Raw genomic sequence first — 22,684 nt, 5'->3', positions numbered from 1 at the left:
GGCTGAGCACAGTAGTCTGGGGCTGAGAAAAACCCATCTTGCCCTGACCTCTGAATTTCTCTCATCCCATGGTTTGCTTGGTGATTCACTTTTTGTCCACAATGGCCATCCACATGTCCTTACCCTCTTTCCTATCTGCCTCGACTCTGGCCATTCAGAAGTTTCATGTACTTCCTCCATTCAGCCTGCTACAAGGAGGCCACTGTCTCTGGATCTAAATCCTCTTCAACCTCACTACAATTTGTTTTCCTTTCCTTTCTCCTGCTTTCTATCCTCTAGATTGGGCTTCTTCCTCTACAATCACCACATGGAAAGAGTATGTCATTACTCCCAGGCAGGTGGCTGGCCTGGCACAACTGCTAAAGCTGGTAGAAGTTGAACTGCCTTAATGTGGATACCACCTGGCCCCCTGTCATCCCACCTTACCACCATTCTCAAGATCACCTGTTTTGGACTGGGTGTAAGGGAATAGGAAAATACCTCACCCTTGAATCTAGGGTGCTAGGACTAGGTAGTGTTAAGAGTGGGTCTTCTGGATGTGCCTGGAAGGGGGTAGGAAATTTAGAGCCATGAGAGCCAGGACTGCACAAGAAGTTCTATTTTCCTCAGCACAGAGGTGCACAGTAGACCCATTTTATTTCCAACTTTAGAACTGAACAGAAAAAAATCTCAGAAATATCTCCGAAGGAAAGAAAAGTGGGCAAAAACACAACCATGTAGAATAGACCCACCTTCTCATGTAAGCAAACCAGGAAGCCCAGTGCTTACAAGGGAATAGAGCAGAGTTGGGGGTGTCATTATAGTGGGCATTACTGGGGAAGAAGGCAGGACCACCATGTAAACATCCTTGAGCTATTCCAGGACATAGAGGACACCCAGGGGAAGGAGACCTCCTTCCTCATGCTGTTTCGGCCTGAAGCCCTAACGGAACGGGGAGAGGGAAGTCTGTCCAGAACCTCAGGTAACCCAAGACTTCCTGTTAGGCACTTGCAGTAGGAATGGGGATGGGATGGAGGCAGAGCCACTTTGGACATGGGGAGTCACAGCTGTAGTAGAGAGTGAGGGTCAGTCACTGGAGGAGCTTGACATAATTTGCAGGGAAGAGTCCAAAGTGGCCATGGCAACGTCCCCGCCACCAGCCCTCATCGACCATCTCAATGTCAGTAATGATGTCATCCGGATCAAAGGAAAGCTCATCACTTCCCTCTGGGGAGGAAATGGAGGGGATATTAGGATGGTCAAACAGGAATCCTGCCATCTCTCCCTGAACCTACTCCCAGGAAAGAGGCCTGGCCTTTGTCTTGGTGGCAAGACTGGGCCTTTCCCTGACCCCCAGAATCCATCCCCTTCCTGTGTATCAGAGGTCTCAGGCCACTCCCAACCTACCTCCTTGGTAGTCATACAGGGCAACAGCTGAGATCCCCTTAGCCCCAGCCCCAGCTGGGCTGCCTGATGGTCCTGCATGATGAGAAATATACACATGGTCTCACCAACAAGGAGAAGGCAGAGACAGATCCTCCTGGGCAGTGGGGAAACGCATCCTCCTCTTCTCCCACACCTGACAAAACCGAGGAGTTGCTTCTCCCCCTAACCATACCCGACTCACCAGCCAGGGTGGAGGGAACACAGGGATCCTCAGGCTCCAGCACATCCTCATAGTCCCCCTCTGGATCATTATCCTGCTCCTGCTTGTCCATCTCCCCAACATCCTCATAGTCATTCTCAGGCTCAGGCTCTGCTTCATATATTGGCTCTTCCACCACCTGGAAGCCTTCTGGAGTTCTAGGAGGCAGAGCTGGGGGCTCCTCATGGTCCTGAGAAAAGACAATGTGGAGCAGGGTGACTTGCACTCACCAGGAGGAGTCAGTGGAGACCCCACCTGCACCACCAGAGTCTGTCATCTTCATCCTGCAACCTCCTTTTATACCCACTCACTCAGAACACCTACCAAGAAACGACAGGAGGGGAATGTAAAAGGAATAAAGGCAGGAAAGTGGAAGGCAAGTCAGAGCCTTTGGAAGCCCAGGGAAACTCTGAAGCAAAAGCACATCGTTGGGATAGCACAGCTAAGATAAGCAGCTGTCCTAGTTTGTCCAGGATTGGGAATTTTCCAGAATGCAGGATTTTTCACCGCTCAGACCAGAACAGTCCCAGGTGAAGCAGGGTGTTTGGCCACCCTATGCAACCCACCTCCCTGGGGCAGAGAGTCCTCGGGGCCCTGCTTACCTCCGGGGGACTCTGCCTCATGGGCAGGGAAGGCACTGGGTGTTCTCTGCTAGTTCTCACAGGCTCGGGCTCTGGTGCTGGATGACTCTGTGCTGGAGGCCAGGCCTATGGAGAACGAGCACCCACCACCTTCACTCACAATCACCAGGCACACCCCTCCTGCTTTCTGCCAATCCAACTAGAACTCATCGCTCAAGATGGGCCCCAGCCTGAACTGGCTCCTTCCTCTTGGACGACTGGCCGCAGTGGCTGGTGGCCTGCCCTTCATTGTACTACCTACATCTTAGTGTTCGCTTGTTTGTTTTCTGATGTTTCTGACATACGAGTATCAACTACACAGATGACTGAATCTTCCTGAGGACAGGAACAGGACTCTGCCTACACAGGGAAGACCCAGGCCTTATTTTCTTGCCATCATTTGGACCCCTCAGATTCTGCCTGGGAAAGAGATTCCAGGCGAGGATCCTGGAGGGCCAGGCTCACCTCTGAGGAGATTTTCTTGGGCAATGGGGCTGGCGCTGCTGGCTCTTCTGCGGGAACGACTGGCTGCTGAACCTCTTGTCTCATCTTCACCACAGCCTTTCGCTCCTGTTGCTGCCTGGCCACCTGCTGTGCCTTCTCCTCTTCTTCCTGCTTCCTCTTCTCCTCAGCCATGGACTCAAATTTTGCCTTCAGCCCACGGGCACCACTAGAAGCTGTATACAGGCAAGAAGAGTTAGGGTTGACATGGACAGGGAGTGGAAGAAAGGGTGGCGTTTGAAGGAAGAAGAGGAATCAGTTTTAGATATCCAGAAGAGAAGATGGAGAGGGGACTCATGGAAGGAGAGAGAAAGAGGCGGTGATGGAGGAACAGAGCGGTACAGGAGGATGGTTTGGACTCAAAGCCCAGATTTCCATCTAGCCATTCGGTGTGACCTCAGAGTCTTGTCCTTTCTAAATTATAAGCCTTGGTTTCCTCAGTAGCCCACTCTCCTCAAACATGTACGCCCTCTAGCCACCAGCATCTTCTGCCCATCCCAAGCTCCTACCCCTGCATACCCTTCCCAAGTACATCTCCCTCCCTCCCCCCTGTGTTCTCTGCCCCCAGTTTCCTCCCTAATGCCACTCTATCACTTGACCTGGTTTTTCTAGGAGACAGATCTGGGAATATGAGGCTAGGCATCAAGCCTCCCTCAGATAACCTCTGCAGTTAAAGGCATGCAGGAGATAGACTGCGGAGGAGAAAGGGAAAGTTGAAGATCATAGAGGAAACTGAGACTCACCGGCTTCTATGGGTGTCGTCTTCTTATAAGCTGTGGTTGGGGCCTCCATTTCATTGAAGCCAACAGCACTCTGTAAATTGGGAGAACAGTATGTGCAGGTGCGGAGGGACAGGATGGCAGTGACTCAGAAGGCAGTACTGGGGATTGGGCCCACTGTAGGAAGTAACCCTTAACCATGTGGGTCTTAACACTAGTACAAGGTCCTATTATTATTTTGTGGCAGAGAGAGTTCTAAACAGGTAGGTTTGGTGGCTCCCTTTGAAAGCTTAGTGCACTTTGGATTGCATGTCTTGAGCCTAGAATGCGGCAGGGTCCCTGGCCAATGCAGAAGGAGCTAGTGCATGGAACAACAGTGACGTGGACCAGGAAGAGACAAAAAGGAGTGGGTTAAGCAATGCCAAGCAATCCACGAATTTGCACAACTAACACTACCTTTCCCTAGGGTTCCTTTCTCCTCTCTGTCTCTCCTTGCTGAACTCCACTGTCCTCGCTTAAAGCTCATCAGGTTGTGACCTCATGTCCATCAGATACTGAAGGCAGTCATTGGGGAGGGCAGGATCCCAGCAGGACAGGCTCAGAGCACCAGCATCACTGTCCCATCCTTCTCCCCACTTTGCTTCGCACTCTTCTCTCTGCTTCCCTACACGAGGGGACCCTTCTCAGGACACTGGTGTTCTGGCACGTTACCTTATCCACTCGGTCCTTCTGGATTCCATACTGACCACCAAAGCCCTTGGCGTAATCTGTGGGACAGGAAGTTCTGAGAGTCACTATAGGAGATTAAAATGCTGGAGATAGGTGGGTAAATGGAGCAGTGGGAAGAAGGACCAGAAGACAGGAACACAGAGACACAAGAGGAAATGTGAGACTCGGAGGATAGAGAGAGGCATGGGGGGGAAAAGAGGGGAAAGGATGGGGCGGGGGGAGTTCAGAGAGAATGGAGAAGAGAGAAATGGAAACAGGGAAACAAAAAAATTAAAGAAGTTTCAAAATAATGGGAAACAAACAAAAAAGGAAAAAAAACAAGGAGAGCTCTCCAGCTGCCCCTGCATGGATCCAGGGAAGAGGTAGACTGTAAGGCTGAAGGGGATGTGAGACACATAGCCAAGCCACTGTGTGGCCATCGCCCAGCCTGTCTCCATCCCTTCCCCAGTGACTCCTTCTCTTTGGCCTCCTCCTCAGCTCTGCTCCTAATCCTGTGTTGTCTTCTCTACCCCTGCATGTCTCCCCTCCTCCACCCACTTACTCTCCACCCCACCCCACCTGCCTCCTCTACACATCAGCCCCTCCATATCCGGGGCCCCTGGATCCACTTCCAGACAGAATGGAAGGAGATCTCTGTCCTTCTCTGTGACCTCTCTCTTCTCAGCCCCAACTCACCTCTCTGGGACTCGTGTTTCTCCGTCTCTCCCTTGTAGTCATATCCCAGAGCTGCTTTGTCCCGTTTATCCGTCTCCACCCCATAACGGCCACCAAAGCCTCGAGAGTAGTCTAGGGTTGAAAGGGCAGTCTGTTAAATCTTAGAGACTTAAAATTCAAGGATAACTCTAGAATAAAGGAATTGAATAGTTTACTTTCAGACTATGACAAGAAAAAAGAATGAAAGAAAACTTCATCAGTCTCATAGAAAGCAGTGAAGGGGACAGAGAGAACAAGCACACAGTAGAATTAAAGAGTGGATAAGGTAATGGGCCGGGGAGTCCTGGAGCAGGGACACTGGCAGCAGCTGTTGGGAGGTGAAGTCCGTGGAGGAGCCAGCAGGGCAGGTAGGCGAGGTGGGAGTGCAGGTCCTTACCTTTCTGAGATGTGTGTTTCTCCACTTCTCCTTTGTAATCAAAGCCCACTGCTGACTGCAGAGAAATAGAGAACTGTTAGAGTCCAAACTGTCAGTTTTCCTCTCCCTGGCTTTCCCTTACTCTAGGTTCAGCCCCCAAAGGTAGATTATGGGGGCTCAGGGCTGTGATGGGGCTTTAACCTAGAAACAGAATCCCGACAGGCTGGTGCCTGGCAGTGTGCTACCGAGCAGGGAGCACGGGCTCTGCACACAGGCAGCTCAAGATCCAACCCAGCTTCCCTTATTCACAGTTGGTTAGCTTTAGACATGCTCCTTAATAGGACTGTGCACTGGTCTCTAATATAACATGAAGAGTGGAACACCTGCTTTACCCAGCTCCACTATAAAATGCAAGAAAGGCTCCCTCTTCATTTAGAATAATATGACAAAAAATGGAACAAGGTATATACATGAGTCTGCATTGAGTCACTCTCTAAATTTAGTGTATTTCTTCCTGAGAAATCCTCGCAAAACTAAAATCAGATAATATGTATAAAAGTACCTTGTAAACCAGTATGCACATGAAAGAGATATTTATCCTGTTCTTGGTTGGTTATACCTGCCTCTCTTCTTTCATAACTCAGCAGTGAAACACAAAGATGCAAATTTTGGTGGGGTGGGAGAAACCGGGAGAATCTGGATGTTGGCTGACCCCAGAACTGGATGAACTGGCCAGGGGACCTAACATCACCTGGGGGCTGCATCCCCATTGCACAGTAACTGGGAGTCTGTAAGCAAGTTTAGGTTTTGCATCTCACGAACTAATTAGTAAAGTGTCCTTTCTTTATTTACATGACACGCACATTGTTCAGCTGATTTCCCTTGTGGCTTGTAAAGCAGACATGTAACAATAAGAGATTAGGCAAAGACACACAGGAGGGGAGCCAAATGGAACAGGAAATTCCATCCTGTTTATAGAACATTACAAGCTATGCCATTTATGCCTTCAAAAATCACCTTCTGCATTTCCCTTTTCTTTAGAGCAGGTTTTGAACTTTCCAAGATGTGTTTTGGCTTTCCCCTGCCTCTCTCCACCATGTAGACAGTCAATATTCTAGCACTTAGTTTTATGAATTCAGTCTCACATAATTAACAAATGCTGGAAATTAGAACAACACAACTGAGTTAGCTTGAAGATGTCCTCTCTCTGTGCAGCTGTAGGGAAGAGACACCAGCCTGCACCATGAAATATAAGTTCAAAGAATCTCATTTAATAAGGCATGGAACAGAGAGCTTCAATGAATTAGCAAATTTCCTCTCCTGTCCACCTTGTCATCCTGTAATTGTACTATACTGGTATGTGTATATATATATATATTTTTTTTTTCTTTTAAACTACTGTTTGATACAAAGGAGTCTCTGTAAATACCCAGACTTCAGAGATTGAAGCTAAATCCTGTGAAAAGTACCCTTCACCTCTGAAAATCATTTCAATCCTAAATAATTGTTTTTCTAGATTATTTGTTGTCATGGTAATAATATTTAAGTTAACATCTCTGTTTTCCTGAAAGGCATGCATTTTTAGAAGGTTTTGATATTAGGCCAAAAGAAGAGCTTGGGAAAATTTCTCTTCATGTGTACAGATATAATAAAAACCAATGACTTGCTGGGCACTGTGGGGCTTGCCTATAATCCCAGCAGCTCAGGAGGCTGAGACAGGAGAATCACAAGTTCAAAGCCAGCCTCAGCAACGGTTAGGCGCTGAACAACTCAGTGAGACCATGTCTCTAAATAAAATAGAAAAATAGGACTGGGGATGTGGCTCAGTGGTTGAATGCCCCTGAGTTCAATCCCTGGTACCAATAAATAAATAAATAAAAAGGACTGAGGATGTAGCTCAGTGGTAAAGCGCCCCTGGGTTTAATCCCCAGTACCAAAAAACCAACCAAACAAACATAAAAGAAAGAAACAAAAACAAAGGCTTGATGAATTCTTATTCAGAGAGCTGGAGTCTTTGCCTCATTTATTTATTTTTTGCAGTAATAGGAATGAAAAACCAGGCCTCACAAAGGCTGGGCAAGTGCTGTACCACTGAGCTATACCCAGCCCCTGATGCATTTAAATGGATATCTTGGGGCTAAATATGTGGCCTCCAACAGTGCACCAAGGAACTTGCTTAGGGAGTTCATGGGGACTACACCTGTGATGGCGCCACACCCAAATAGCATCTACTGCCTCCAATAGTGTGGCCTACATTCATGGGCAAGTATCAGCAGGTCCCCCATGGTTTAAGGAGAACAGTGCAGGGAACAAGTCACTGCTTACCTTGTCTGCCCTGTCCCTCTCAACTCCGAATTTGCCCCCAAAGCCTTTGGCAGCATCAGTCTGCGAAGAGTGCTTCTCCACCTCAGCAACGTACTCATGGCCCACGGCACTCTGAGAACAATCAAGAATGGAAGGATGAAATGGTCAAAATGACCTTGAAACCATAGATATAGGGATGCAATATCCATTGCATGTCAGAACACCAGAAAGTCCACGCTGGATCAGTTCTGCAGCCTCTGAGAGTGGTGCTGAGGAGTATGGGATGAGGGCAGGGGGCCTTTCCTGGCCTTGCACATCCCTGATTCTTCCCTGTACCACCAGGGAGCCATCACCTAGAAGACTCCCGGAGGCTGGGCTGGGAGCCAGAGGACAGAGCTGGGTAGGAGGAGCAGTGTTCAAACCAGAAACAAACAAACAAACAAAAAAAGAGCTAAAACAAGGGCCTTGTACATCAAAACAATAATGAAGTAAATTCTTAACTTTTCTCCAACATTTAATGTGTAATATATGTACAAAAAGATCACTAAATACACAGTAAAGAAAATAATAAAAGAAGTTGAACAAAGACATAATATATAGACATTTAAAATAAATAAATGATTCTAAGACCTATTTTTCCCTTCTCCTCTTGTGCACCCTTGTGGGAGACCAACCTCCCACGTGATTGAGTTAACTCCCCTGCTGGGTGATGTGGCGTCAGGCACCCATGCTGCTAGACTGTCCCGCTCTTCTTTTTTTTTTTTTTTTTTTTGACAGTGGCAGCATGACTTTTTTATTTGACAGATTTTATTTTTTAAAGAAATTCTAGGTTCACAGCAAATTTTAATGTAAAATACAGAGTTCCCACGTGCCCTCTGTCTTCCTCCATGTCTACCAACAGAGGGGTACCCTGGTTAAAATCATTGAGCCTACCCTGGTACATCATCATCATCCAAAGTCTGTAGTTGACATTAGGATTTATATTTTACATTATATGGTCTGTGGATTTTGACAAATGTATAATGACATGTGTTCACCATTATAGTATCACACAGAATAGTCTCATGGCTCCACAAAATTCTGTGCTCCACCTATTCATCTCCTTGTCCCCCTAACCCCTGCATCCTCTGATCTTTTTACTGTCTCCATAGTTTTATGTTTTTCTAGAATGTCATATGGAACCTTTTCACACTGGCTTCTTTTACTTAGTAATATGCATTTAAATTTCTTCCATGAGCTGGGTGCGGTGATGCACACCTATAATCCCAGCAGCTTTGGAGACTGAGGCAGGAGGATCGCAAGTTCAAAGCCAGCCAGAGAATTAGTGAGGCCCTAAGCAACTTGGCAAGACCCTGTCTCAAAAGAAAAAAAAAAAGGTTGGGGATGTGGCTTAGTGGCTAAACATCCTGGGTTTCAACCCCAGGTATTAAAAAAAAAAAAAAAATTCCTCCATGAATTTTTATGGGTGTGATAGTTTAATTATGTTTAACCCTGAATAATATTCCATTTTCTGCATGTACCCTTGTTTATTTATCCACTCACCTGTTGAAGAACATCACAGAACACCATTTGGGTTAATACCAATGGGCACCGTTGCTGGGTTATACGTCAAGAGCGTGTTTAGTTTTGTAAGTTTTCCAAGGTGACTGTACCATTTTGCTTTCCCACTAGCAGCAACTGAGAGTTCGGTTTGCCTCACATTCTTGCAAACATGGTGATGTCAGCATTTGGACTTTTGCCATTTTAATAGATGAGGCTCACTGTTATTTTAGTTCATTTTTTTCTAATGACATATGATGTCATTACATATGCACATTTGCCACTTATATATCTTTTTAGCAATGTGTCTGCTCAGGTCTTCTGATTATTTTTAAAAGCATGTGGTTCACATTTACATTGTTGAGTGTTAGTGTTTTGTTTGTTTGGGGTAATAGTTCTTTAGCAGATATATTTTCTGCCAGTACCTTCTTTCTATCTCTTGCTTGTCTTCTCATGCTTTTGACAGTCTTTTACAGAGCAGAAGTTTTAAATTTGAATAAATGTTTTTCCTTTCATGGAACACGCCTTTGGGGTTGGTGTATCTGAAAAGTCATCACCAAATCCAGGGCCCACTAGATTTCTTCCTATGCTCTTTTTGACAGGTTTTATAGTTTTGCATTTTACATTTAAGTCTATGATCCATTTTAAATTATTTTTTTTGTGAAGATTCTAAGATTTGTATCTAGTTTTATTTGTATTATTTTGTCTAAGTTTTTTTTTTTAGGGTAGTTGGACACAACTTTATTTTTTATTTATTTTAAAATTTTTATTGTTGGTTGTTCAAAACATTACATAGTTCTTGATATATCATATTTCACACTTTGATTCAAGTGGGTTATGAACTCCCATTTTTACCCTGTATACAGATTGCAGAATCACATCGGTTACACATCCACTGATTTACCTATTGCCATACTAGTGTCTGTTGTATTCTGCTGCCTTTCCTATCCTGTCCCGCTCTTCTAGGGTTCGAGTGACTGTCTTCGTGCCCAGGCTGTGTCTTCCTACAGCCCCATGGGTGAGCTATGCTCACTTGTTCCTTTGTAATATAACCCCTCGCCCTTTTAGGATAGAATCTTCCATGGAAGTGCCTTGTGTGTGTCCCCTTCTCTTACTGTGTCCTTGGGTGTGGCCTACCCAGGTGTCAGTCAACCTGCTGACAGTGGACATCATGAAGATAGACTCAGCCCCCTGAAACCTGACCCCTGGCCTCATTCGAATAGCTTCCCTCAATAAAAGGGGTCAGCGCATGCTCTCTCCCTCTCTCTCTTCTTGCCGACCCTTAAGGTCAGAGGACCCATCACACGACCCCAAAGAAAAAGGTATTCATGTTTCTTGTGTGGTTATTTTCTGCAGCCCAGTTAGCCCAGTTTAACTGGAATGAACCCTGAGTGTTTTAGTTGCGAACAGAAACCCGGCACACCCTCTCTTGTTGGTGCAGGAGTGACAGTGTGCCTTTGGATGCCATTCTAATATTTGGCCTCTATTTTCCACCATCTATATCTTAGGTATTAAGATCAGAAAAAAATTGATAAAAATTACATGCAGACATTCTATTTTTTAAAGCCTAAGTGGGTACTGTACTTTTGAATACATTTTAAACCACGAAACCAACAAATTAGTCTATTTTTTTTAAAAAACAAATGTCTCTCTTGCAACTCACCTTGTCCATTCGGTCTCTTTCCACTCCAAACCGACCGCCATAGCCATGGGACGCTTTGGGCCCTGATTCCATCTCTTTCTTCTTGAGAACATCATGCTCCTCTGACACTTTGCTCCTCAGCTGGTGAATGCTGGAAGGAACCACATGATCGAGATTCACCCAGCATAGGGAGGTCAGTGAACCCATCCTCCCAGAAAAGTGGAAGTCCTGAGGTCTGTTTATTTGTAGCAATGACCCAAGTCCTCAAAATATGCTAGTGATGGGTCTGGCAGTAAGAGATCAGTCTGACCTGTGCACAATACCCTGATTTAAACTCTCAGAAGCTAATAGTATTTCCTATAGTCGGTTATTTTGCTTATTAAAATAAGCTTCTGATCTTTAGTACCATTTTTTCATGTTCTTGAGCCTTAGAGGATGATGGTACCTATATTGTAATGAATGTCATCTTCCTCTCTGATTGAACCTGCTTTCTATCAATTAAGTGATCCATCTCAAGAAGCATAAAAATATTCATTGAAACATTGTGCACAACAGCAAAACAGCAAGAAACTACTTGGCCAATAACTAAAAATAGTTTAGAAAATTGAAACGGTAAGCTTCAATAGCATACTGGAAATCATTAAAAATGATGCTTATAAAAGTGCAGCATTGGGGAAATTTATTTATACATTAGTATTGTGTGAATATTTTTGTCAAGAATCAACATCTTCTGACCCTCTTCTCCCCATGCCAGATAATTCCTGAGAGAACTAATACTAAACAACAACAACAAAAATAATATCCACTTATCCTTAACTGTTATAACAGTTTAGGGTTCAAATGATAGATTTGGGACACCCAGGGATTTGCCCCATCCCTAAGAGCAAATGACACCCAGGGAGCCATCCTCTCTCTCACTGAACACTCACTTCCATCTTTATCATGAAGGTGGCTGCAACACTTCAGAGGGTGGACAGTCACCTTGGCCAATGGGTTTGGCCTGAGCATATGAAGCCATAGATCAGCACCAGCACCCTTAAGTGACAACAAGGACTAATATATACTTGGGGCACATACAGGAACCCCTGGGGATTTTTAGAAACATTTGGGCAAGAGAACTCTAGGTAAGAAATTTGACCTTCTGCAGCAAGCAATGAAGGTTTGAGGTATTGAGAGTGATGTCCCTGGTCCTTCACAAGCTCAGGACAAGTAGACACATTGGTTATAGGCAGAATGGAAATGGTCTTCTTTCATGGAAGAATAGATCCATCTGGTGGCCTTGTGGGATAATCTACTGAACGTCTTTTAAAAAAGCCTTTTCAGCTTTAGCCACAGCTAATTTTAGAAAGCTGGCTATAAACCAGATGAAATTAATCTAAGTGCTGGAAGAACCCTCTGTTCCCATGCCTCCTTTAAACCCTCTGGCAGTGGTGACGGCAGAGGTCCCATGTTACTAGTTCAACAACACCAATGCTTTAGAACCTACTGTGTCAGAAAGGCTGTGGGGTCCAAGAACAAGTAAATCACCCTCCTGTGCTTCCCAACTGAGAGACTCAGATGAAGAATGAAGAAAATGGGGCCAAACATTGCTTTCAATTAAGAAATATCCACTACGTTTTAATGAGCTTAGTGATTATTAAATCAGATCATAACCACATTATGTTGAAACAAGTTTTATAAAAGGGATTAGAAAAATGATATTCAGAAACACCCAATTAATAGATGACAGAAGCTAGCCAGGAGATTATGCCAATCAATAGATCATATCGTTTGAATGAAAATGTGACCAGAGGAAAATAACAACTTTTTATTAACCTATTTAGGATATAGCTGAATCCATTCTGAATAGGTCTTGATATAGCATTCCTTTATTCAATGATTATTAATTAAACAATTTTTGAGTGTGAGGTGCTGTTAGGTTCTGAGGACACAAAGATGATTAATGTATGGAAATACTGGGTCAGGTGCAAGAGTAGAGAGGAAAAATTATAATTCAATAACTCAATATGCCAAGTACACCTAAGAAACTTTTGACACACTCTCAGATATCTATTTAAAAATGTCAACTATGTTACATTGATAAAGCAATGAAGATCATGGGAACCAAGCAAAATCCAGGACTTCAAAGATGAACTAAGAGAAAGGACAGAGCTTTGTTTTTTTAAACAAAATTAAAAGCACAAAGGTGAGTGGTTCTGTATGTATACTATGTGTACTATATATTCTGTGATCATGTATGTAGGAATATCCATAAACAAAAATCTACTAGAACTATTAAATGACTTCGGCCAGATCACAGGATACAAGGTAACTATGTCAAAATCAGGTTATTTCTTGGGCTGGGGATGTGGCTCAAGTGGTAGTGCACTCGCCTGGCATGCGTGCGGCCCGGGTTAGATCCTCAGCACCACATACAAAGATGTTGTGTCCGCCGAAAACCAAAAAAAAAAAAAAAAAAAAAAAAAAAATTGAAATTCTCTCTTTCTCTCTCTCTCTCAAAAAAAATCAAGTTATTTCTATATACTAGCCATTGGAAATTCAAAGCTAAAAATAAATATAATTATAGCCACATGAAATAATACGAAATATTTTAGCATAAATTTAAGAAGAAAGCGGGGTACAGTGGCACACACCAGTAATCCCAGAGACTCAGGAGGCTGAGGCAGGAGGATTACAAATTCAAGGCCAACCTCAGCAATTTAGTGAGGCCCTAAGCAACCTAGCAAGACACTGTCTCCACAATAAATAAATAAATAAATAAATAAGGCCTGAGATATATTTCAGTGATAAAGTGCCTCTGGTTCATTCCCTAGAATAACAACAACAACAACAAAATTCCGCCCTCAGAGTCAGACTGAGCTGAATTCAAATTATTATTTGTAAATCCTTGGACAAATTAGTAAACATCTAAACCTCTCTATTTACTTTTCTGTGAAATCAGGATAACAGCATGATCTATTATATAGTGTTGTTTGGGAAACGCATTTTGCATGACACCTAACAGTTAATAAGTGTTGCCATGATTCTTAGGCCATAGCTGTGGCTCTTCATAGCATTCCTGTGAGGTAAACAGGGATGGTCTATTATTCCCAGTCACAAGGGGAAATAGAGACAGAGTGGTGACATAATTCTCTTCAATGCCCTGAGTCCCTTTTAGCAGAGCAGGGACCAGTCCCTAGATCTTCAGGCTGCTTGTTTAGTACTCTTGGTACCGCATCATTCTACATTGCCACTTGGAATAAAATATAAGGGCGTGACAAAGTGGACAGTGCTCCCGAGGCAGTGAGGATGGGACCTGATGGCCAGACAGGTCTCAGGAAGCACTGGGAGCTGCATCTGATGTCGGGCTGCTCAGGGTGCAGTGCACAAGCCCAACCACTTCTTTTCCACAATGAAATAAGAATAAAAATTGGGAGTATGTATTTAGAAACTTTCATAGCAATTTAACATAGCAATCAGATCTGTCAAATCTAAAAATTAAAATTGTGCTTTTTTCGGGGCTGGGATTGTGGCTCAGCGGTAGAGCACTCGCCTAGCAGGTGTGGGGCCCTGTGTTCGATCCTCAGCATCACATAAAAATAAATGAATGGAATAAAGGTATTCTATCCAACTACAGCTAAAAAAAAAATATTTAAAAAATTGTGCTTTTTTCTTCATGTTATTTTTTTTCATTTTACAAAAATATCAGTCTGTGACAAATTTGAAAACAAGAGCAGACTAAAAACCTGGTTCTTTCCCAAAGATAGTCTAAGAAACTCTTGTCTGGGAGTAGTGAGGATCCTTAGTGGTCAAGAGAAGAGACACCAAAATAGATTAGTGGGCAAGAGTGGAGAGGAAGGTGGAAAGGGCCACAGACTTTGGACAGTTTCTTTATACAAAAGATGGAGGACAGAGAGGAGGCATTTGAGCTATTTTCTGAATTACCAAACCACTTCTCAAACTAAAATTATTGAAGACAGACCTAAATAGAAACACCATGTCGTGGGAGATGGTGGTGAGATAGTGAGAACCAGCCACTTCCTCTTCCTGCTTTGAGTCATGTAAGCGCACAGTTACTCTTGGACTGAACCCCCCAATCCCCCAGCTCCAAAGGCCTCAGTGATTCCCATCAGACAGTGAACGTTGGCTTAGAGCACATCAGCCACAGAGAACCAGAGGGTTAGACACTGAATACTGGAATGTCCTCTAGAAGTCTTTTTTGGTCCAAATGAGGTCTCTGACTATCAGAGAGGATAAGAGAGAGTCACCAGGCCTGTTACCAACAGAGATCAGGCTTTTGAAACTTGGTAGCCTGGATAAATGGGAGGTGAGTCAGCTTTTATGGAAATATATCTAACATTTATTCCACTAGGTATAGATCCAGCTACGTTCACAAAGATATGGTTACCAGATTGTATGACTTCAGTGGACGTCAGACAAAGTGATGTCTACAGTGAAGCTCCACCTGCTTCCAGAATTGCCTGGTTTGTTTAAGAATGACATTCATTATAGCTTTGTAATTCAAACCATTTATGTCTGATTGAACAACCATGCACAGTACTGAATATTCTCAAACCACATAAACAAGTGCCAAGTTTTCGTAGTGTTTTGCTTGAGTAACAAGGTCATTCACTGACATTTTTTGTTTTTCAGTGCTGGGAATTAAACCCTGGGCCTTGTGCATGCTAGACAAATGTTCTACCCACTCACACTTTTCTAAATCTAGGGGGAAACGAGATTAAAACATTGCTACTAGATTGGGGGGGATTAAAATGGAGCTTACAAAATTAATTTTTGCCATTTTGTATGTAGTTGTTGGTTCTTTCTATTGTTGCTCTTGTTATGCTCTTTGTTATATTTACTTTGCCACTGGCCTTTAACACTCTATTCCTACCCAAAGCATCAGTCCTGGTTAGATGGATCTGAATAATCCATGAAGGGAGGGGCTCTCTCAATCCTAATACACAATACATCCCACAGGAGCCTCTGGATATGTCCCCACGTTCCTTCTCTCTTCTGGTATCTTGCTAGTAAAAGTGAATATTAGGCTATCACAATCCGTAAAAAAAATCATTGCTAAAATAGTTTTAATCATTACATTTTCCTATCACACTTCTTTGTGTTACTAAACACGAGGCTTCTCACTTGTGCCAGATAGACAAGTACAAATGTGTATTTTAAGTTATTTGGGCCAATGATGGAAGCTCATATTGTCATTTATTCAGAATTCTTCACCTTGACATTTTACTGACTCCTTCTTAGCCCATCTGAATTCACCCTCTATTCTAAGTACACATTTATATTTATGTGAAGAGACAGATGGATGATAACTAGATACCTAATGGGTAGTAGGTAGGTAGAGAGATACTTCCTCTCTGAATCCCTGATGCCTGACTGAAGGACGGCCGTTACTACAACAGACGCCCCTGGAGGAAGTAGCAGGGTCTTAGACATAAAAGACTAATTATAAGGTCAGGGGGACAAGAGGAAAGAAATGAAATACACAATGACACATATAGAGACACACAAAGACAGAATCTACAGAAAAAAAAAAAAAACACCAAATATACACAGACATAAGCTGGAGCAGTGGTACATGACTATAATCCCAGCTATCAGGAGGCTGATGGAGGAGGATCACAAGTTCAAGACCAGCTTTGTACACTTAGCAAGAACCTGTCTCAAAATTAAAATTTTAAAAAAGGGCTGGCATGTAGGTCAGTGGCAGAGCTCTTGCCTAAAATATGCAAAGCCCTGGGTTATAATCCCCACTACTACAAAAAATAAAAAACAAAATTAACAACAACAACAACAACAATAACAAAAACACACAGGAACTATTTTTTTCCCTCCCACCCACATATTCCCCGGAGTTACTGAGATTGCTTTGAGCTCTTCACAAAATCCCCTTCCCTCTCCCAGTCCTTTTGGCACCTACTTGATGTGCTCTTTGCGTCCAGAGCCCTCAATGGTCTTGGCTCCCCATCGTTGCTCCTTCTCAGAGATGTCATTCTACAAAAGAGCATTCAACAGAAGTGTTGGTGGGAAATGTGCCATGCCAAGAGGGACACACAGACACTGCTACACAGACCTCCCAGTTCCCTGTATCCACTGCCTTCTTTAGTCAGGATATTCCTACTATGTCTGGCCCCATGTAAAATTTAAACTGTTGAGCTCTAAAACTTTTATTCCTACTCTGCCTCCTTTGCCTGTTCTTCTTCAAGTCTCCTACAACATCTCAATCCACCTGTATCACATGGTTCTAGCCCAAATCCTGGATCCTAGGCCAAAGGAGACCAGGTCTACCTGCTCCTCAACTTTAGCTTGGCCCATCAACCACGCTGCGAAACCCATTCACACCTGTCTCCTTCCACCCTTCACACCAGCTATCAAACATGCCCCACTCATCCACCCGCTGTTCCACTGATCCTTCCCACTGTGAGGACTCAGTCCCACATCGTCCTTTTCTAAGTCTTCTCAAAGGTCGGAGAGTGGCTCACATGGATGCTCATCCCTCACCCTCCTCATGGTTCAAGAAAAACTACTTTCAAACTCACCACAAAGTCAGGGTCTGTGTCCCAGTCATCACCCTGGGTCTCCACGGAAACAGATACATCATGACCCACTACAGACTTCCACATCTGAAGGTGACAGAAAATGGGAATGATTGAGGACAAAAAAGAATCAGGAGAAGGAAAAACAAAAAGTCAATATTAAAGAGCCTACCAACCTAGGTGCCCTAAACAGATGAATGGATAAAGAAAATGTGGTGTATATAAACAATGAAATATTACTCAGCCATAAAGAAGAATGAAATTATGGCATTTGCCAGTAAGTGTATGGAACTGGAGACTATCATGCTAAGTGAAATAAACCAGTCCCCCAAAAATCAAAGGCAGAGGGGCTGGGATTGTGGTTCAGTGGTAGAGTGCTCACCTAGCACAGGTGGGACCCGGGTTTGATCCACAGTACCACATAAAAAATAAAGGCATTGTGTTGTGTCCATCTACACCTAAAAAATACATATTTTTTAAAAAAAATTTAAAAAAATCAAAGGCAGAGTGTTCTCTCTAATATGTGGATGCCAACTTACAACAAGGGAGGGGAAGACTAGAAGTTCATTGGACTAGACAAAGGGGAATGAAAGGGTGGGAGGGGGGATGGGAATAGAAAAGACAATAGAATGAGTTAGGCATATCTTTCCTATCCTTATACACAGACAAAACTGGAGCTTATGTCTTACATGACCAGTGTAACTCAGCATCATATATTAACCACAATAATGGGATCCTAGTTGGAACAAGGTATACTTATTCTATGTATGTATAATATATCAAAAAATACTCTACTGTCATGTATATCTAGAAAGAACAAATTTTTAAAAAGTTTTAAAAAGCCCAATGTTGGAGCTGGGGTTGTGTGGCTCAGAAGTAGAGCACTCGGCTAGCACATATGAGGCTCTGGGTTTAATCCTCAGCACCAAATAAAAATAAAATAAAGGCATTATGTCCAACTAGAACTAAAAAAAATAAACATTTAAAAAAAATCCCAATGTTTCCTGCCATTTTTTTCCTAGAAGAAAATAGGAGCTAAGACAAAGCAGATGAAAGTTTTAGGAAGGTACTTGTGTGCAGGTAGAGGAGATGGGGTTTATTTAAGACAAGCTAATGTGGCTTGGGCTCACCTTCTCTGGAGAGAAATTCTCATGGGTGTAGGTAACATTAAATGTCCTGGGTGTCAAAACAGCTGGACTCTTCACTTGTGTCCAGAGGTCAGCCAGGCAGGGGCTTACAGAGTGGTAATCAGTGAGGGAAACTATGACATCCATCAAATTATGCTGCCATTTCACTCTGATGATATCTACATGACTCCTTTCACACGACCCAAATATAAACTAGTCCAGCTCCTGGAGAAATGAAAATCTTCTACTGTCTACAACCTGATTAATTAATTATTTTGAGAATATTTTTTTCTACCATCAATGCAAGAGCTGTGCGGAGACTGGTCACTGCACAGCTGTGGTGGTCAGAAGGGACAAGCAGCTGGAATTCCTGTATTGAACAATGCTTGGGGAAGCACCATCTACTGGGAATAAATCTTTGCTACTCAGTTTTTAAAAAAGTTTGATAATATTTCTAAAGAATATAAGGGATTCAAAATTAGCATGTAATAAATCCTTTATCTTTAACATTAGGAGATATTTGATTTTTATCAACTAAATAACCATGAAAGAGATACTCTGGAGAAGACTAGTTTGAAAGGATTCCAAGGTGTTGTTCTGCGGGGGCAGCCCCAGTGTTCCCTTGAGCCTTGCCAACTGTGCTGGAGGAAGAGCTAGAGTTGCTCTGCATTTGTGGGCTCCTGGATCTTGGTGTGAAGAGGTCATAATAGACAACGTCCATCTGCTCTGGTGGCCACTGAGGTTTCTTGACCCTCTTGTTAGCTGGCAACTTCCCTGCCCATCCTTCCCTTTTCAGACACCTCTTCCCACTGGTGGCCTCCCCCGCGCCTCTTCACTGCTCCCTTTACAACTGACAACTCCTAGAGCTCTCCTGTCTCTCCACCTCCACCTTCAGACTCCCCAGCTTCTGTGTCCACTTGGAAACATCATCCTTCTCTTTGAAAACCTGCTCAGGGGAAATTCTAGATAGTGTGGCTATAGAATTGCCACAGGGGAGACTGGAGATGAGAGAATGAGTCATCCTAGCTGCGGGATGTGTCACCACCAAGAGCAGCGGCCTTCCCTGCTGGGGCAACAGCTGTGGATGAGGAGTGGGGACAGGTAAACAAGACCCTCATCCTATATTCTTATAATTCCTATGGCTGGTTCCTGGGCTGCTCTGCAACAAAAGGACCTCACATAGAAAACCGAAAGGAGAAGTCTCTGAAATATTCATGAATAATAAGGAAGCAGTGAGGACCGATAGTCTCCTCCTCTTTCCAGCTGTTCCTCTGAGGCCTCACCCTGACTCTCATCACCCTCCCACCTTCACCCATCTTTTCACTTTTTGGTTGTAGATGCACACAAAACTTTTACTTATGTATGTATGTATGTATGTGTTTTTATATGGCACTGAGGATTGAACCTAGTGCCTCACTCATGCTAGGCCAGTGCTCTACAACTGAGCCACACCCTCAGCTCCATTGAAATAAAGTTTCTGATACAGAGACAACTTAATATCCTTTCCCTACTGCCCAGAAATCAGAAAGATAAGAGTTGCTATATAGAAGTGGGAGACTAGGGTGAGACATGGAGCCCAGGCACGGTCGAAGCTTCACTGTGAGGCTCTTACAGTAGCATCAGTGAAGCACACGGACAATGGCAGGGAATCGCCATAGAGGACGTACAGGGGGCTGGACTAGGAAATTCACAGATAGGATCTTAAATAATCTGGCAAACAACGGATTATTTCTGATTTCCTCCAAAGAAAAATAAGCCCAGGGTTTAACCTAGGTAATCTGTAAAGTCCCCTTTGTTTCTGACACTCTGGGGTTCTGGGATCATAATCATAGAAACCAGCCCCAGCTGATCAGTCACCCTGCACTTGGCCCCATCAGCACTCGGTTCTCAGCACTAGTGTGCACTAGTGACTACTTCCTGATCTGTTACGTTTCCTCTGTGGGTTTCGTCTACCCACTAAACCATGCACTCTTCGAGTACAGTCTTTGTCTCCATCACCTGTGCTTCCCCCTTCCAACTCAGTTTCTAGGAGCTGCAGCCCTTAGAGTGGCTGTGGATTGTCAGCAGAAACACTCTGCTGGGTCTGGGTCTTATTGGCTCCTGAAATCTGCTTCCTGGGCTGAAACCTTTCCCTTCTCTTTGCACACTCAGGTGCTCATTCTCCACCACCAGTGCACCCAGGCCTTCTGGCCATCAAAGTTTAACAGTAACCTTGTCCTTCAACAAGAACTGAGCACCAGGTAGATTCATCTTCCATTCTTGCCCTGTGTTCCCCAAGTCTCCCACCATTCGCTCAGAATACCCACCTCCACCAGCGCAAGCGTTTGATCTGAGCTCTGGGCTCCTCACGTCCACACCCGGCGCCCTCTCTGAATGCTATAGCTTCAGGGTAAGAAACTGAGTGGCTGCTTCAGTTCCGTATTCAGGTTTCCTGTCATTTCCTGTCACCCTGTCCTCACAGCTACTTCCTGAAGTTTGAGTCAGTTCCTTCTGCTTTAGGCACTTAAATTAAAAGGGTTAAATTCTTTGGTCTTTTGCAAGGTTTTGAGGATCATGAGGCAATCACCAAAAATGCTGTTTTCATTCCAAGTTTGTAATCTTATCATAGAAACAGATATTGAGCTGGAAAACCCATCAGGGAATGTCATAGATCAGCATTTGTCCTGCATAGGTGGGCAGCTGCATTTGCAGTAGTAAAAGAATTCAGAGCATTTGATGTAGGCTGTAGTAACCAAGAAAGCCCTAAAGGGAAAAGTGATTTATATGTAGATTTTGAAGAGTTCAGATTTTAAAAATAATTCACTTCTGCATTACCCACAGCACTTCAAAGTGAGACCTATATAGTCCATGTCTAAATAAGAATTTATCCATTGATAGGAGAGAATAACTAATGAGGGGCATGCCAAAGCATGGAGGGAGAAAGATTCCTGGTTGTTCGGGGAGCTGTGTGGAGTTGGAGCTCACCAGGAGGATTTGGTTTCAGAGAGAATTCTGAAAGAACCAGGTGGTATCATCTGATGGTAGGACTGTCCATCCAGATCAGCTGTCCTTCCCTTTCCTCTTGAAGTCACACTTGCTCAGGTAACTTGTTCTAATGAAGTATATCCTTTTCTACTTCAAGATCACTGCAAGTTTTGCTATGTTTTTTCTCTCATTGCCTGTCTAGGCAATCTACAATTCCCCAGAGTGGCTCCTTGGACAGCCGGGTGGGAGGGGGGGCTGACAATGACAACATGAGTAGAGCCCCAATCATTGTGGGACTTTTGAGTCTTCAAAAAATAACCCTTTGTTGTTTAACCACCAAGAAGTGGCAGGTGTTTATTATTGTATCCAATCTAGCCTCTCCTAAACTTGCTCACAGGTCATGGACTCCCCAAGGGGCCCAAGCAGGACTGGAATTGGTCCACCGTAGAGAAAAGAGCATCTCTGAATAAGGGGCAGAAAGTTTCTAAAGTCACTTCCAAATCTGAGATAAACTGGGTAGTTTGTTCTCTCGTATTTATCGTGGGGGCATGGAAACTATTTTAAGGAAGAGTAAGTTTGTAGAAAGGGAAAAAACTTTCATTTGGAATCCTAATGTAAAATCATAATTGGAACTAACAGACCAGATATTTGACACAACACATAGGAACACAGTTCTCTGAAGAAACCACAGAACTTACAGATGACCCAAGAAAACCCATACCCCTCTGCAAAGTCTCAAGGTCATTCTTGATAATGTAGTGAGATGTAGCAGGCAGAAGTAGCCTGGGCTTTGAAACCAGATACACTAGGCTCCATTAACCTAGCTAATGTATCTTTAGAAAGGGGTCTAGCTTTTCCCAAGTAGCAACTTTATATAAAAACATGATAATATGCCCACCTGACCTGCTTTGTGCTATTAAACTCTCCTCCGGCTACTCCCACCCAGAGGCATCTCTAGGGGCCTAATGTTTTCAAGAGTTCTTCTAAGACTGTATAGAACATGAACAGTCTAATGAATTCAATATCCTAAGACCCAGCTTGCTTGGTTCAGTATTAGGACTGGGGTCCAGCAGCTAAGGCTATTAGGATGCTTGCAGCCATTACTGATGTTGGTCAGTGAGGAGGAAGCCTGAGTATGTAGAGCTTTTTAGACATACCATTTCTGTGCAGCCCTTTCCTTCTTCCCCTCTCTTCCTTCCCCCATTCCCAGTTTACAAACACTAGGTATGTAAACAACCATGTTCATACATTCACATGCACACACAAAACTACTGAGTCTGAAAATAATTTTATTTTACAATTATTCAGGAAAG

General features: G+C 43.6%; 1 protein-coding gene across 1 annotated transcript; it reads right to left on the bottom strand.

Moving 5' to 3' along the window:
- Positions 1-658: 658 nt before the first annotated feature.
- On the bottom strand, positions 659-20,820 carry Hcls1 (hematopoietic cell-specific Lyn substrate 1). Its single transcript, XM_076867667.2, has 14 exons — positions 20,714-20,820; positions 17,284-17,367; positions 16,665-16,738; positions 10,769-10,898; positions 7,588-7,698; positions 5,284-5,338; positions 4,869-4,979; positions 4,176-4,231; positions 3,489-3,558; positions 2,710-2,921; positions 2,227-2,331; positions 1,607-1,814; positions 1,387-1,458; positions 659-1,206 (listed from the first exon to the last, which is right to left on the bottom strand). Exons 2-14 carry the CDS (start codon positions 17,365-17,367, stop codon positions 1,070-1,072), a joined length of 1,425 nt encoding a protein of 474 aa, XP_076723782.2. The 5' UTR covers positions 20,714-20,820; the 3' UTR covers positions 659-1,069.
- Positions 20,821-22,684: the final 1,864 nt, after the last annotated feature.

Source organism: Callospermophilus lateralis, chromosome 10 (assembly GCF_048772815.1).
Source record: "Callospermophilus lateralis isolate mCalLat2 chromosome 10, mCalLat2.hap1, whole genome shotgun sequence".
Classification (NCBI taxonomy): Eukaryota; Metazoa; Chordata; class Mammalia; order Rodentia; family Sciuridae; genus Callospermophilus; species Callospermophilus lateralis.
Note: the sequence above shows the minus strand (reverse complement) of the source record. Positions and strands in the feature narration are given on the sequence as shown.

What these genes read in the sequence shown, in the direction of transcription:
- Hcls1 (XM_076867667.2), bottom strand. Translation starts at nt 17,367, where the DNA reads ATGTGGAAGTCTGTAGTGGGTCATGATGTATCTGTTTCCGTGGAGACC. An exon ending in ACACAGACCCTGACTTTGTG is followed by an intron (nt 16,739 to 17,283) that starts GTGAGTTTGAAA and finishes GCTCTTTTGTAG; the next exon opens with AATGACATCTCTGAGAAGGA. An exon ending in AGAGGGACAGGGCAGACAAG is followed by an intron (nt 5,339 to 7,587) that starts GTAAGCAGTGAC and finishes ATTTCTCTGCAG; the next exon opens with TCAGCAGTGGGCTTTGATTA.